This window comes from Typha latifolia, chromosome 2 (genome assembly GCF_019914945.1).
Source record: "Typha latifolia isolate L0001 chromosome 2, TyphaL0001v2, whole genome shotgun sequence".
Taxonomy (NCBI): Eukaryota; Viridiplantae; Streptophyta; class Magnoliopsida; order Poales; family Typhaceae; genus Typha; species Typha latifolia.
Window position 1 is genome coordinate 3,928,806 of NC_133087.1, and position 17,197 is coordinate 3,946,002.

The 17,197-nt window shown below is 36.1% G+C and overlaps 3 protein-coding genes across 7 annotated transcripts; 1 reads left to right on the forward strand and 2 right to left on the reverse strand.

The window, feature by feature from the left end:
• The first annotated feature begins 764 nt into the window (after positions 1-764).
• On the forward strand, positions 765-12,458 carry LOC140781185 (cysteine synthase-like). 5 transcript variants are annotated; one of them, XR_012107663.1, is made up of 10 exons: positions 913-1,142; positions 2,130-2,257; positions 3,657-3,859; positions 4,251-4,376; positions 5,927-6,085; positions 6,429-6,622; positions 6,713-6,805; positions 8,972-9,129; positions 9,332-9,856; positions 11,818-12,458. XR_012107663.1 is itself a non-coding variant. In XM_073127037.1 (8 exons), the coding sequence occupies exons 1-8, from the start codon at positions 1,059-1,061 to the stop codon at positions 7,454-7,456; spliced, it is 1,014 nt and encodes a 337-aa protein (XP_072983138.1). In that variant the 5' UTR covers positions 913-1,058; the 3' UTR covers positions 7,457-7,753. The 5 variants fall into 5 exon arrangements, 4 of the variants coding, with proteins under 4 accessions (XP_072983136.1, XP_072983138.1, XP_072983135.1 ...); XM_073127037.1 differs by lacking the exons at positions 8,972-9,129; positions 9,332-9,856; positions 11,818-12,458 and adding an exon at positions 7,430-7,753; XM_073127034.1 differs by lacking the exons at positions 8,972-9,129; positions 9,332-9,856; positions 11,818-12,458 and adding an exon at positions 7,421-7,553.
• Positions 9,405-11,962, reverse strand: LOC140781388 (protein neprosin-like). Its single transcript, XM_073127335.1, has 7 exons — positions 11,798-11,962; positions 11,579-11,665; positions 11,242-11,499; positions 10,977-11,138; positions 10,521-10,574; positions 10,302-10,442; positions 9,405-9,794 (listed from the first exon to the last, which is right to left on the reverse strand). The coding sequence occupies exons 1-7, from the start codon at positions 11,960-11,962 to the stop codon at positions 9,405-9,407; spliced, it is 1,257 nt and encodes a 418-aa protein (XP_072983436.1).
• A 1,583-nt stretch (positions 12,459-14,041) lies between the features above and the next one.
• Positions 14,042-16,807, reverse strand: LOC140781270 (protein neprosin-like). The gene is made up of 7 exons (XM_073127193.1): positions 16,572-16,807; positions 16,350-16,436; positions 15,774-16,031; positions 15,492-15,653; positions 15,344-15,397; positions 14,647-14,793; positions 14,042-14,455 (listed from the first exon to the last, which is right to left on the reverse strand). The coding sequence occupies exons 1-7, from the start codon at positions 16,755-16,757 to the stop codon at positions 14,072-14,074; spliced, it is 1,278 nt and encodes a 425-aa protein (XP_072983294.1). The 5' UTR covers positions 16,758-16,807; the 3' UTR covers positions 14,042-14,071.
• Positions 16,808-17,197: the final 390 nt, after the last annotated feature.

Here is a 17,197-nt window from a genome sequence, read left to right on the forward strand (position 1 = left end):
ATAAACTTGACATGACATCAAAAGGGTGGAAAGTTTGAGAGGATCAGAATATTCCCCAAAAGGAGAGCTAGTGTTCAACTGTGTTCATGGATCAATTGAATCTTGGATTGTGCATTAGGTGGCTTCTTTAAACTTTCAAAATTAATGATGGCTAAAATAGCTACATATATACTAGCCACCGTTGAAGGTGGCTACTGGCTAGCAACTAACAGAGACCTTTCCATAGTGCGTCCAAGATAACTTTATAATAGTATAATAGAGTATAGACAGGAAGACATGATACGGACTGGAAACTGAATGAATCTTCTTATTAAATTATTATGAACGATCTCGTGATTATAGTTTGTCTTCTTCCTGAGTCATTACTATAGCATCCTATTTCATTAGAAATTTTTCACCACCAATCTAAAATAATATCCACCAAACTAATATCCACCGTCTATATGTTTAGCATAACCAAAATAAACCACCATTACAAACCATTATGTACAGCACCACAACCTAACCACATAAAATCCAAAACAAATCATACATTTCATAGATGTAGTTATACCACAAATTCTTAGTAACTAAAAATAATTTTTTACATTTTAAATTTATTTAAAGTATTATTATATTTTATAATTTAAATAATAAAATATGAGTAAAATTATAAATATAATTAATTTTTGTTTACGAGATGTGTAAAATTATCCTTGAAAACTTTTTGCACGAACAACAAATGAGTTGAGTTCTTCTAGATAATAAAATGCTAGTAAAATTTTAGGTCTTATAAAATTATCGTCCAAAAATCTTATTCAGCAACTAAACGTGGCCACCGTTTGCACCTCCTCACGTCACTCACTCTTCCTCTTCCCACTCCCGAATCTTTGAACAGTTTGAAGAGCCGCCATATAGGAGAAAGATAATCCAAAATATTTGTGGTCAAATTTCTCTATTCCGATTAAATAATCCACCGTGAATAAAATACGCAGGGCCATCATTTAGATATCCCTGAGAGCCGCATCGGCTACAAGCCTACAGCGGAAGAAGAAGTAGAAGAAGAAGAAGAAGAAGAGATGGAGGAAATAAGAGGGATCCCTTCGCTATTCGCTTCGCAAGAGGAAGAAGGGAGGGAACGCATAGCGTCCAACATCACTCAGGTAATGGTCTTTTAAAGATCTCTCCTTTTTTTTAAAAAAAAATTTCTTCTTGGTTGGGTTCTCTTACAATTCGATTGGGTCAGTTCGACGGGGATTTCTTGACGTTCCGTCATAGGGGTTTTTCTTTTGTTTGCTTTCTTTGTCTCTGTTTTGAGATGGTTTGGGGATTGAAGGGTTTTTCTGGTGAAGTGTTAAAAATCGACCCCTTTAAGTAACAAGTTTGGAAGTAAGATCATATGCGTAAATAAGTGAGGCCTAGTTTGGTCAAAAGCTCTATATTTGGTCAAAAGGTAGATTCTTTGGTGGGCTTGTTCAATGGGAGGACCATTATGAGAATATGTTTTCTTCTTTTGTACTAACGATGATATTTACGTTCATCAACTATTTCCTTGAATTATGAGAAATTTTCAATCATGCTATATTTTGATTAAAGTACTATTTACCACCAAAATTCTATGATACCTTCACAGATTAGGGTATCGTTTTACATAAACAGCACGCATTTTATATACAAGATTCCAGTTATGCAGTAAGGAGGTAACACATCAAAGTGAAGTAGATGCCTCACTCAGGGTTAAAAGTTAAAACTGAAAAGTTTGATTTTGTGAAAAGATAACATTTCTTGATGCCTGCATAGGTCAAACTTAACAAACCCATGCTTTTTAAATTCCCAAGAAAGCATGAACAGGATCAATGCGTTTTTCTTGAAGAGTACTATTCCGCTTAACATCTTGATCAATTATAGTTAAGCAGAGCAATTAAGATTTAATTTCTGAATTTCATTTGACAGTCCAAGCCCATATTAGGTATACTGTATATTTGTATTAGGTGGCTTGACAATCTGCACCAAACTTTTGTGAAAAGAATTACGACCAGTTCATACTTTCCAGAAATTTTTGTATGCTCTTGAAATTCTTATGTGCTTCTTACATAGTTAAATCTCTAAGCAGACAAATTGAGCTACACCTGTCAAATTTTTTTTTTCAGCTGATAGGCTGGACGCCACTGATAGAACTGAAACAGATAGCCAGCAAAGATGACATAAAAGCCCGGTTGGTTGGGAAGGTTGAAGCTTACCAGCCACTTGCCTCTGTTAAGGACCGAAGTGCTCTCCGGTCTGTGAGTAATACTTTATCAAAAAAAATTCTTTGAGATATGCTTATTTTATAAATGACTATTTTGCTGCAAACTTTATTTAATGCTTATTAACCTAGGAGTTGACGGCACTTGTCTAGCTGGTTTCTACATGCTACCTTAGAAGCTAATGTTATATTCTCTTGTGAAAAAGATCTAAATTTCCAAATATTAGAATATCTAAGTAAGAAATGCTGGAAGGGCGAACAAGTATTGTGTGAGGAATGTATTATCTGCTGAATGGATCATCAAATTGTTTAATGAAATCAGCTTATCTAGAAATTCTGCTACATTTTCAAAATGAATATATTTACCTGGTACTTTAAAATGATGGAGAGATTTAAGAATGATTTGAAAGGGCTCAAGTAAGTTGTGTATGGAAATCTCAATCCTGTGAGGCATCTTGATCACAAAATTGAAAAGTATGTGGAAATAATAGCAGTTTAAGATAGGATTATAAGAATAAAGTGACAAAAGGTAGGTGAATCTATTCTGCTTTTTTTTTCCATGACTAGTCTAGAATGAGGCTTACCTTGAAAGAAGGAAAGAAAAACTAGAATTCACACTGAAAGCTATGAGATATATTAATGAACAAGGACAGTACTTATACTGATGTAATTTATGTTATGCTTCCTTTCATCTTATTATCCACTAGAAGTGACAATTAAGAACATAGATATGTTCCAAAGGTACAACTTGTTGTCAAGTTTATATGTAGAAATGTGGTAGCTATTGGGTTCATTTCTTTCATGATTTCGTCCGTCTTTTCAAATGAACTTGAGAAATAGGTGAGTGTAGAACCTATGGCCTTCTAAAGTCTTCATTGAGCGTGCTTCCACAGGAATTATTCCTCTTATATTAGTAATGAAAGATGCTGAACGCACTTGAACAAGCTGACTACATGCACTTGAACTAGTATATATAATCCCTTATATTTCTTTTATAAGGTCGCCAACCAGTAAAACTGAATGTGATTTCCTGGTGGCTAAACATCTTTAAAACAAGGTTGTCATTTGGAGTGGTGGAGAGTCATACTGGCTCCTAGTGATTTAAGTTTAAATCACAAAAATAACCTCTTTAATTATGAGAGTAAGGTTGTGCACATCTTGGTTTCCTAATGTCATGAATTGGGTGGAGCCTCATGCATTGGAAATCTATTTAGAGATCATAAAAGAGTCAAAGATTCTACTATAGTAATCCTTCTCATTATCCATGATTCTGGTAAATATTACTAGTGGTTTCAATCCTGAACATTTTCAACAATGATTTTTTTTTTATTTAGCATTATTTCTGGTTCATCTCTTTGTTAAACTTTGTTCCTGCTACAACTTGGATCTATCCAAGTTTTCTCTCATTCTTTAACAAGTACTTTTTATGCAGAATGATAGAAGATGCAGAGGAGAAGGGCCTAATTTCACCTGGCATTACAACGTTGATAGAACCCACTAGTGGTAATCTCGGGATTGGTTTGATATACATAGCTGTTCAGAAAGGATACAAGTTTATTGCAGTTATGCCCGAAAAATATTCACTTGATAAGATGATATTGTTGAGATATTTGGGTGCGGAAGTGTCATTAACTGGTAAGAGATCAAATTGCACTTATTTAGTTGTGAATAGGATCACATTTTAGTTAGTCATCATTTTATTGTTCTTGACTTCTTTCAACATAGCTTTTGCTTAAATTGATGAAATAACTAAATCTAATGAAGCAGATTATATTTAAGGGTTTCTCTGGACATTAATTGGATGTCCAATTCATCTCTCAAATTGATGGTTTAGAAGTCTCTTAGGGATATTTTATATTTGTCATTTTATTTGTCTTGCTTTCAATGCTAAAAATAAAAGGGTACTAAAGTTTTCTTTTTGTATCTTGCTTTTATCTAGGATTGCATTTTATATTTTTGTTTCCAATTTGAGGCATCTTTGGTTTGTTACTTATCAGATATAGTTATATGCATGTTCTCCCTGCAGATCCTTCTCTTGGATTTCAGGGACTGGTTGACAAAATAGAGCAGCTCAAAAAGGAAATTCCAAATGCTTACGTTCTTGATCAATTCACTAATGCAGCAAATCCTGATGCACATTTAAGATGGACTGGTATTACTTTTTTAAATTAGTTTTTTTAGAATATTCGAAACTAATTTGTTATGCCCAATATTATATCAATGTTGAAATATGAGCACAATCTACTGCCAAATTTATGCATTTGCACAAGAATGTATTTAAGACTGCTGTGCAATACTAATCAATAAATATAAAATATCACTTCAATTGTCATCTTATCCATCCCTTCATTCCTTTAAACCTTGTAAACCAGTTTATGGATATCTTTTCAACTAAATTGATTGCAAAGTTTAATGTAATTTCCTTACTTTTGCTATATGCAGTAAATGAGTAGACTGCAGTTCTTTATGTTTTCCTCTTATTTTGTTGTTGGGTTATCACCCTACTTTTTAAGGAACTAGTTGGCAATGACATAGTACAGATGGCAACTTTTGCATTTTGACCCAATTACTTGTATGTTTTACTTTAATTTAATCAAGTCCAATATTAATTGGTTCTCAGTACTAGGATGTGGAGCAATGCATTTGACTTGCTATATTATCTTCTTAGTTGACCTTAATTTCATGAGAAAGTTGGGTATCCGTTCTCAAAACATTGGAAAGGACTTTGAAAAAGTCCCTTGAGATAAGGAAAGGAAGTTTTATTTCTGACATTCTGAAATCCATGTTTCTTCTTATTTGAGCCTAGCTATCTGTTTACATGCATCCTTAATTCAGTATGAGGAGACACAGATCCTTTTATTGTACTCTCTGTTAGTCAGAGGTATGGCTGGAGATGGTGGAATTGAAAACTAAAGAGAACTTTTATCCTCCAACTTATTGATGATGCAACGAGTACGTTAAATGGAGAGTTTTGTGCACAGATGTGAAGTCTATTGATTTCCAATAGAGTGAAATTGGAAGTGCAATATTATTATGGCAAAAGAAATATATTATTTGCATATAATGAAACAAAGTAGAGGTACAAAGTATATATCTGCCTAGGGTTGTACGGGCCAACTAAATTGATTTCTTTTTCTGTTAAGCTGTGAACTAAAGCAAATGGATGAGATGCATCATGCTTTCCCATAAGAGATAAGCTTAAGTCTTAAGACTGTACTTACTCCTGAGAGATCAAATTTCTTGCATGCAGCAATAATAATTCACAAAGGGTCAACTCATTTTACATATACCGGGTGGAAAATTCTTAAATAAGATTATAATACCTTGAGAAAGATGTATACAGTCTTGTTTTTATTATATATATAAATATTGGCACATAACATGAATGTTGGCAGCTTTCTTAGTTAATTCTTCTGACTGCAAATTCAGAAACTAGGTATTTATCTTCACAAAGTTCTCTATTCAAGATTACTTGGAATGGACAATTTTGTGAAGGTCCAAACAGTTCTTTATATATATTTTCCAATATCATTGAGATATCTTAGCTATCTCTGTTTCTTACATTTGACTTCTCCATCTGTATGTCTTTCCTGGATATTCTTTCATTTATTTATTAATCCACCCATATTACCATTTGTTGCGGGCTATCTAATTTGATCTCTGCCCCTGTTCACGACAGTATACATGCATATACTATTTCAGGGCCTGAGATATGGAAGGATACAGCAGGCAAAGTGGACATCTTTGTGACTGGCGCAGGTTCAGGAGGCACTATAACTGGTGTTGGTAAATATCTAAAGATGAAAAATCCAGCTATAAAAATCATATGTGTTGAACCTGCAGAGAGTGCAGTCCTTTCAGGTAATTTCGTTAAGAGTATATCAAGTACTGTCAACCCTTTCTAGCATTATGAACAAAGAGGTGGTAGTAAAAAAGTTTTGGTATCAAGAAATGTTTTAGCTTAATGAACTACTTACGAATTTTGTCAGTATAATATAAAGAAAATTTACAAACCTCTTTTTGTCCCTTCATGCTAGCATTATCAACGCAATTCCGCAACATTAGTTTGAATATTGTATTAGTATGGTGTCCGCCTCTTTATTTATCATGCTTATGCATCTTTCCTCATTAGGTTCACCTACAGTGTAAAGCAAGACTGCTCTTACATAAGTTTTTACTGTCTCTTCTTATGCTGCTCTAATAGGTGGTGACCCAGGCCAACATAAGATCCAGGGAATAGGGGCAGGTTTTATTCCAAAAAACTTGGATACATCATCCATCGATGACGTTGTCACAGTAACATCAGAGGAAGCTATGACCAATGCTAGAAGGCTGGCAATGGAAGAAGGATTGCTCGTTGGCATATCTTCAGGAGCAAATTTAGCTGCTTGCTTAAAGGTATATTGGTTTATATTCTGCAAATTCTGCTGTCTGACTTCTAGAAGTTTCCCCGTCTACTTTCTGACGTGATTTATGAAGTATATACAGGTAGCAGCTAGAGAGGAAAGCAGAGGGAAGATGATCGTTACCATGTTCCCAAGTGCTGGAGAAAGATATGTGACATCAGATCTCTTTGCTCAGGTAAGGGAGGAATGTATTAAAATGACCTTCTAATGATCCGAATCATGTATGAAACCACTGTAGTTTCTTTTTCTTGGTTTTGCCTGAACAGTGTGTATCTTTCTTGTTTCATGCTAGTGATGCAAGCCATCTCAATAAAATTTGTGCTACTTGAATGAGAAATAAACAGAATCTTTTGGAAATATGAGGAATTCTAGTATTTATACAGAGAATAATATACAGTAGGCTGTCTTCAGAAAATTCTGTTATACATCTCATTTCTACCCAGTTGGAGTATTTGCTCTTGGAAATGATATTATACTGCTCTACAATCTATAGTACTATGTGATTTAGTGATATTCATGATGTAGTGGGGAAATTGACATCTCAGTTCAGACGGCATGACAACCTATATGAACTTAAGAGCCGGAGAACTTGGATTTGAAAGAGATCATCAAATGGCTACAGAATTAGGCATTTATGCATTTGAAAGAGATCAACTAGTGTTTTAGCGATTCATGTATACTGAATATCTTACTTCCAAATGCATTATCTTGTCTGTGTTGCGCAAAGAAAATCAAACATGAAAGTCCATTTCTTATCAAGACATAATTTATAAGTACAAAGTATTTGAAGTTCATGCAGAGGGACAATAGAAGAGAGGCTCTGTGAACCTTATCTCGTTGTAGTTCTCGCCATGTAGCAGTCTGACGGTGGTTGTGGAGATTTGGGCCGGTTCTGGGTACTTCTAAGCTCTGATGTTATTGTTCATTCTATTCTTCGTTAAAGCTTAAATCCATTATTTGCCCATCTATAATTTGCTCATAGACAGATCACAATATTGTAGTTTTCAGAGGATTAAAATATTCCTCAAAATAGGAGCTACTGTTCATCAATCAGTTTAACCTTGGATTGTGCATTGAGTACCTTTCCATAGTGAGTCCAATATATTTCATATTATTGTGGACATATATCTTCTTTTTTTCTTGAGAGAAAGTCTGTGGATTGATAAATCCATTAAGTTTTAAGCATTCGAGTTACTGCTTGACACGTGAGAAGAAAATGAGAAATAGAGTGATGATTCTGGATACAAGTTTCACACTTAGCTAAAGACCGACCAATAGAATCAAGCAAATAACAATAAATACAAGTACTCATATAAAAATTAAAAAATAAGAGGTAATATAGTGGACATTGAGGACGTGCTATGGATCCGAAGCTGAATGAATGTTTGTGGACTGTTGATCTCGTGATTGTAGTTTGTTATTTCCTGGAAGCATGATTTAGAATCTTATATATTATATATATGCAACAATTAATCATATTGAAGCATATGATTTCACCGAGATTGTTAGACAGAAGAGTACTGAACTGTGTGAAAGAGAATTAATACAAGCCTTAAAATTCAACGCAGAGCTTATAAACTTAAGATATTAAGTGATAGCCCAAAAGTCTATATAAACTCTGCTTTGTTCATCTCACTCTTCTATTGATCTCCTACCTCTTCTAGATCTTCTATTACTCTAATTATACAGATGGATAAGATTGTAAATTATATCTTCCGGTAACAACATAAGGTACACTTTTAGAAGTTTGCAGCAACTAAAGATGGCAAAAGTTGACCCAATCCAGACAACTTAGACACCATAAACTGTTTTTTAAACGGGTTCGAGTTCGAGGCATAAATATATTAAACTGTCTAATCTGATTATTAAATTAGATTTATTACGTTAACCTAATTAACTCATTTATGATTTAAATCACTAAATCATTTATAACCTGCCAACTTATTTATGACCCGCTAATAAATTTATCGAGGATTACCAATTGAGTTTCATTTCTTATCTTCAGTCACGAACCTCGAGAGAAAAGAAGGGTAAGGTAGAACAAAAAAAAAATTCTCTTTCTTTTTGTTTATAAAGAAGAAAAGAAATATTTTTTACTCTCTCCTCCGATCTCTGGTAGAATTTATATCCATTGCTCCTTTTATATTCTCTCGATTTATACGAGAGTATTTGATTACAAAAAAAAAAAAGAGAAAAAATATTTATTTTTTAGAATCTAACTATTAAAAAATAGTAAATTTTTTATCTATAAAAAATCAATGTACTTTTTCTTAACTTTCTTGTTTTTAAAAAAAAAAATTAGTCAACGACAACATTTAGTGAACTCCACTCACACCTTCAGGGTAAAAATATCCACCGCAAAGAAAATACACGACGCCATCATTGAGATATCTCAGTGGAAGAAGAAGGAGAACAAATGCAGGGGATTAGAAGGATCCTTCGCTATTCGGTTCACAAGAGGGAGAAGGGAGGGAACGCATAGCTTCCAACACCACTCAGGTATTGCTCTCTTAATGATCTCTCTCTCACTCTCTCTCTTTGTTGGGTTCTCTTACAATTCGATTGGATCAGTTGGAAGGGGATATCTTGCCGTTCCTTGATCGGTCAAAGGATAGATTCTTTGATGGGTTGACATTCACAGAATAGGGTGTTATATTCCATAGAGAGCACATGTTTGATATACTATTTTCCTCTTATGCAGGAAAACATATATAAGTTAGGAATACAAAGTACTTTTAAGCTCATTTAGGGGACCACAATGTGCCAGCTATGGCCTATGGGCAGTACATATTTCTGCCAGGACCTCCAAAATAGAAGAAGGGCTCTGTGAACCTTATATCGGCATAGTTTTCGCCACTATAGCAGTCGACATGGTTGCTGAAGGTTTGGCCTGGTTCTGGGTACTTGAAGGTCTTGGAGTAGTCCATGATCCGAGGCTGTTTGATGAAGCAGGAGAATCTCCAGTGGAAGTAGGCTAGTTGGCCACTGCCCATGCCTGTGGTGGTGTGGGGAGGCTGCTGCTTCATCCGGGGACTGAACACGTCGCCTCCAAACAAAACCAGCTCACCCACCTTGCTTAGGCTTTTGAAGATGTTGGTCGGCCAATAGCCGATCGCGTCACCCGTACCAGATATTGCCCACCATTTGTCATCGTCCTCGAAGTCCTGTAGGGTTAGCGATACCACAAAGTAAAGGAAAGCAACTCATGCCTCAAGAGAGAAGGAAGGTATAGAAACTTCTTTTTGTGCAGCATTTGAATTAAATCTAACATGTTTTATTTGTAGCTAAAGTCGTGATGTTATCATTCATTCATTCTATTCTTACCTTGCGAAACCTTAAATCCATTATTTACCCAACTATCTATAGTATACTCATTTATAACTCTACCTTTACTATGTGTGTTACTTCTATCTATATCTGCCTTTTTAAGGAGAACACTTCCTACTCAAGACACAAGAGGGTCGAGGCTCAGGTTTCTACATCATAATATGGTTAATTAGGTTTCATTTCACATTAGATTTTGATAGAAATCATATTGAAATATCATCGCATCAGTTGGGAGCAAATATTTATGCTTTGGTGCAGTGGTAATGGCACGAAAGTGACGAAACATTTATACGAAAGCTAAAAGAAATGTTAGTACCATTGTGCCATGTTAAGATTCATTTTACCTTCAACAATGTCAGGTTTATTTGATACTGGGGTCCCCCTTCCGAGGAAATGGCGCTTATAATAGCTCCAAGGGCTATATCTGGGTTTGTCTGGACGAAACCTGGGCACATGAGATTGAAGCAGCCTTCTCCTCCTTTGGCCTGATGATGCAATATGCTATGCAAATTAGTACGTGACCAACTAAAGGTACCACAAATCTAGCTAAAAGAAAAGCTTACACTCCAGTGCAGATAAAACCTAGTTGCTCTGTCGTCATAGAGATTAGGGTATACCTATCATGAGATCAAAATGGCCATGTAAGTACAGGAAATATAGATTGCAAGTTGTTCCTTGGTATCATATGAAAATTTTCATTTTAGCAATATTATCATTCATTTCACTGTTTATAAGTCACGATTGATGTATATCAATGTAAAATGTTCGATAAGCAAGTCAAATAAGTTTAGAACAAATAGAATATGTCACTATTGAAGCTTTTTTCTGTCAGATGGTACTAGGTAAATTAGAACTAAAAGATGCAGATTTGGTTTTGAAAATAGTACGAGTCATTTGCATGGAAAGGAAAAACAATTTTCATTTTTTGCAGGATCACCCCTTTTTTTGTTTCATTTTATAGAACTAACCAAATCCAATTATATGTCACTGGATTATTATAAAGATAACTGAAGTCTTACAATCCATCCAGCTTCAATGGTGTCTGGATCCCCAAATGGGCCGTTTGATATCACAAGTTGACTTGCACTATACTCATCATTAGCTTCTACATGTGGGTTCCAAACATTGATTCCTGCAGTGGCTCCAATATAGCTATAGCCTTCTCCAACTAGTGTACTCACCTGCATTGTTACATGGCATAAGCTCACGTACTCCACATGGATGACATGCTGCCAGAATTACTAGTGAAGCGCTGATCACAGAGAGAACATTTAAAAGAAGAACCTCGTGCAGATGGTCGGCACTAAAGAAATATGAACCATTAAGTGATTTGTTCTCGTGCTTGGTAAACTTAAGACTTGGTTTCCTTCCATAAGTTTCAAGAGAAGTGGTGTTAAGTAAGTGATGCTTTTGGACTCTTAGGATTGGAATAGTTCCTTCAGGGCATCTTCCTCTCTTTAGCCATGCTTGCTGAGGCATATCTGTTGGAGAATTTGGATAAGCCTCCGCTAGTTTGGTGAAAAATTCTTCGCTGGGTCTCATCTGGAATTATGTAGATTATAACTTTCTTAGTCGTTTAAGAAATAAATTGGGCAGAACAATGTGAATAGAGAATGCAAACCTTAATTGTGTGGTTCTTGAGCAATGGATGATCGAAGGCTGGTTGCTTGTATATATCAACACAATCTATGATGTCACCATCTTCGCTCTGCGAGTTAATGCATATATGAATAGCTTAGTGATAGACAAAGGAAATCTAGCAATATTTAGCTACATTTTACTCGACTAACTTTTAGATATGTTCTTACTACATGGTGGCTCACAAGATAGGAAGGTAAACCTTTATTGTCTTCACTGCAGGTTTATTGAGAAGCTTTAGTTTCTTCTCCACTGCAAGATCTTTCTCCGTGGCTGCTGTGTTCCTTCTACCATCCACACCCACACCAAGGAAAGAAAAGCAAAGGACTGCAAGCAAGATCACCTTCTTCCTTGGTACCACCTCCATTAGATCTAACATCAATGACTTACTTCTAAGTCTGCAAGTAGATAATCTAAGAAGCAGGTCAAGCGAGAAGAAGGGGAAGCCAGCCAACAAAGAGAATGCCGCTGTCCAATATGAGGAAGTTGGAAGATAGGAAAACAAGTACAAGTATATAGAAAGCTGAGGCCCAGATAGGCAAATCTTATCGTACTTATTGCAAATTAGTCAAGTATTAGAAGGCCATTATGCAATAATAAATACAGGTAATATGACAGTCGGATATCCGAGTGGATACGTGGAGCTTTTGTGCATTAACTTTTCTATCCTGTCCACTTAAACTCTTTGTTATTCATTTATTAGTGCCATGAATGTTCACCAAACTAGAATTACCAGTGGTTCTTGTGTATGTACCACTTAATCTCTTTTGTGCATGCGTTTGCAAAAAGAATGTACCAGACTTTCTGCTAAGTTTTCTTCGTTCAAGCTTACATGGAGTGAGCAACTTTGTGAAGATCATCAATTCAGAAATCAGAAAACTTGGCTTTTTTAAAATAAAAAAATAAAAAATCATCATTAGGGCTACAGACGTGCATTTTATTTTGGAACCCAACTAGCCTCAAGGGATCATTTCAAATTGACAACTGGAAATCTTATTATTTACAGACATCATCTAGGAGTAGAAGTACGTAGGTCTACGGACAGTTGGAGCTTCTGCTGGGGCCACCAAAATAAAAGATGGGTTCGTCGTCCTCTGCGTCCTGTAGTATTGGAAGCGGTCGTAGAGGACTCTGGCTTGGCCTGGGTTGCTGAAGGACTTGGCTTCCTCATCCTCTATGGTTACCGTTTTTGAAAAAAATATTGAAATCAGATTTGGTTTCAACTTGAGGGGGCAGTATTAGAAAGAAATATTAAAATCTGAAAAAAAATATCAGAATTAGATTTTATTATTATTATTATTGATTGTTATTTACTTTCCTTGTATATAGCCGCTCTATCATAATCTGTTGGATAGATAAGGTTAATTATAAGAGAGATTATTGTAATCTCTTCATATTTATGTATTTAGATTCATCTCAATAAAATACACAATTTCTTCATTCTAATCCTTTTACACGTCGGCACACAGACGAAGCTGGCCTGGCCCGCCTCCGCCCATCCGTGGTCATGCCGGCTGAGTTTTGGATCGTGCCGGACCCTTGGACTCTTTTTTAACTTACTATACCGAGCTAAGGCCAGGTTTGGATGGGTTTGGCCATTTAATTAGTTCTAGATGTATAACTGTAGAAGACACGAGAGGAGAGGAGAGAAGAGAGAGAGAGAAACAGAGAAGAAATTACTTAGTTTCTAGCATCCGTAGTAAAGTAGATGATTGCTGTGTAAATTGATAATTCATTCTGCTATTTATATAAATCTATCATTTGCCTGTTACGCGCACAAAAAATTACTTATAGAAATAATAATTTATATTAAATAAAATTGCTAAGATCATTGAAAGCCTTAAATCAGTTTAGAAAGAAAAAAAAAGAATATTATATTTGACATGACATAAAAATAATAGTGAATTTAAGATTTTTGAGTCTCGTCACCGGGAAGACCAATCTGAGTTATATCTAAGTTTGTGCATAGCTTAGGTAAGTAATGCCATTGACTTGCACGAGGCAGTAGTTTTTCTTTTGTTATCATTTATGAGTTTGAGGGCTAAATATGGGTTGGATCTAATCCTTACTACATATAGAGTTACTTAGTTATCACTAAGTTTTTAGCTGCCAATCTATTTAGGTTTTAAGCTATATGTGTCGCTAAATAATTTCTCCGATCGACCTAAACGTTGTCAAGACCTACTCCAAATCATTATGCTGCTAAGCTGTTCCTACATTGCTGAGCCATTAAATGAATCGAGTCAAACCACCGAATAATTTTTTCATAATATTTTTAAAATTAGAGTTGAAACTATGACATTCTTAGTCATGAAGAATGTAAGTAACAACTCTATTAGAGTTGGTTGGTTCTTTTAGAGATTGCATTCGGAAAGATGCTCAGGATCTAAAATACTACAAGTTTATCGATCTAAAATGGCGAATATATCACATCAATTAGGCTTCACGATCTCAAGGGGTACTTATTTCAGTACAATTATTTGCAGTACATATTCCTGCCCGGGCCACCAAAGTAGAAGAGAGGCTCGGTGAACCTGACCTCCGCGTAATTCTCGGCGCTGTAGCAGTTGGTTTTGCTGCTATACGCAGTGCCTGGATCCGGGTATTTGAAGGACATGGAGTAGTCCATGACTCTCGGTTCGCCAACGAAGCTGGCGTGGCTCCAGTGCATGGTGGCGAACTCGCCGCTGCCCATGGCGGTGCTGGTATGCGGCAGCTGGCTCTCGTTCCTCGGACTGTAGACGTCGCCGCCGAACAATACGATCGTCGCAACCTGGCCGAGGCCTTTGAAGATGTTGGCCGGCCAGTATCCGATGACGACGTTACCATATGATAGCCACCAATAATCAGTCAGGGGTTCCTGAAGTTCGTAACGAGGTGTAACCATAAGAAGACTTCATGCCATGTCCATCGATCTCCTCATAGATCGACTAGGTAGTCTTTCATGTACGTAGATATATATATATATATATATATATATATATAAGCATGCAATTTTAGTGCCAGTTTTATACTGAGTTTTATTTATGTATGATAAGAGCCTCATCTTACCTTCAGAATTGTGAGGGTTATGTGATACTGTGGACCCCCGGACGAAGAAACCGGGAATAAAATGCTTCCAAGGGCTATCTCGAAGCTCGTCTGCACGAAACCGGGGCATATGAGGTTGAAGCAGCCTGTTTTCTCTCCAGAATCGTTCTGATGAAGCAAAGAAGTTATTAGGTAATATATATATATATATATATATATATATATATATAGTTAACAGAGGTTTTCTCTATGTATAAAATTCAAGTAACACCCTATATTAACTGATACATATTTTATTAATACCCTGTCTTTGAGTCATCTGTGATCTTAATCTAATCAACGCCTAATAAAATGGTAGCTAAACAGAAATATTCTGTTACGAAAGCTAAGTTTACCTTTTAAGATTGTCAAACTACCTTGTCTTTTTTTTATTCCTTTTCATCATTTGACTTTTAAAACATCCTTATTACACTTATTTAAGAATATTTTAAGGATATTTTAGTAAATTTGGTTAACTTTGTTGATAGGGTTAAGTAAATTATGGGTTAAGGGTAGTTAATAAAAAAATAGTATCATATTATAGGCAAAAAAGAGAGGGTTAGATCGATTCCAAATGACTCAAAGGCAGTGTGTTAACCACAAGATCACTATAATATGATTAAAATATAGAGTATTATATGAAAATTTTCCCCCTTTTCCTGAGATAGCAGTAGCTTACCGTCCAGTATACGAACAATCTCGTTGCAGCATCTCCATAAAGATCAGGATGTACCTGGTAAGAGTAAGTAATTACGTTAAGTGCGATATATAACTAGCTATATTTTTAAGAACTCCATGGTGTAAGAAATGGAAAAAAAATAGCTTACAATCCATCCAGCTTCAATGGAGTCGGCATTGTCCCAAGGGCCATTTCTGAGCCAAATCTGGCTAGAGCTGTACTCGCCTGTAACTTCCACATATGGGTTCCAAACATTGAGGTTTGCTTTGGCTCCAAGGTAGCTATATCCTGCTCCAATTATCACACCATACTGAAATATTGATCAATGATATACAGCATTCATCAGGTGACAGATTAGTGTCAGTATATAAGATGAACTAGATATCATGAAAATTAATTAGAATAAAAGGGCGTAGAATAGAAGAATAACCTCATGCTTTTTAAGGAATCCAAAGGCATACGATTTATTTAACGAACTGATCTCGTGCTTGGCAATGCCATGCCATGGTTTCCTGCCGTAGTCTTCAAGTGAAGTAGTGTTGAGCAAATGATGCTTTTGGACCCGAAGCATGGGAATGGTGCCTCTGGGACAGCTCCCGCTCTTCCGCCATGCTTGCGAAGGCGTGTGAGTTGGAGAATCCGAAGAAGCCTCTTTTACTTTTGCGAGGAGTTCCTCACTGGGTTTCATCTGCAATGCATTCTTCGGAGGTCATACATAACTCATGATTTTGTAATTTTGTGATTAATGTGAGCTATTTATAATCCTGGTGCTCGATAGCACCCTGGATTTTTGTAATTTTCTGATTGATGTGAGCTATTTATAATCCTGAATACCCCCAAAATTTCCCTATGATATGAGTTACTATCTTATAAGAAGGTGCATCTCTGTGCCTTAATTCTTTTGTGGCTAAGGTTCCCTCCTTTGATACGAAAAATAAAATGATCTTTTTAAGAAAAGTTGGACTGAAATGAAAGCACAAAACTGCACATAGGAAGAAGAGCATACCTTAATCTTGTGGTCTTTAAGCAAGGGATGATCGAAAGCTGGCTGTTTGTAGATATCAACACAATCTATGATGTCACCATCTTCACTCTGCGGATTACCACTAGCATGAATCAACTCCCCAAATCTTATCCTAGGCACACTATTTGGATGCGTTTATTTGAATATCTAAATAAGATATTGAGCCTTAAATTACTGGATAGTGTAAGATGTCAACGTAGAAACCTGTATGGTCTTCACTGCAGGCCTATTGAGAAGTTTCAACTTCTTCTCCACTCCCAGTTCCTTCTCCATTGATGGGATGCTCCTTCCACCATGCACCAACTTATCACCCACCACAGCAATGCAAAGCAATACTAGCAAGATAGCCTTCTTCCCCAATCTCACCTCTATTGGATTCGATATCGTCATCTCCTGAAACTGTTGCCCTGGTAGTAGCAAAATGGGAGAATAAAGCTTCGTGACCTTCAGAAAACTGTGGCACAAACTGAGGTCCTTGTACCATTTTATTAAGATTTTGGTTGCTATTAATTGCAAAGATTCCTTTCTACTCACTGTACAGGCCGCAGCATCAACCAATTGAAGGCCATAAATGCCGGAGAATCAGGAGGTATGCATAAGCTTATCCAATGTCAATGCCGACGCTTTCCTTCCTATTCATAGAGCCAGGCTGCCAGCAAATGGCAAATGGTCGTGGACGTGGCTTGCAAACTTCTTATGAGTTCTGTTTCTGATGTCATTTCTGGTAATGCGCAGTTGTGGACTGGATGGAATTAGAAAGCATTTTTGTGGAAGGAATGAATGAATGACAATAAATGCGGCGTCAGACTCAAGAGGATACCATTCTGACT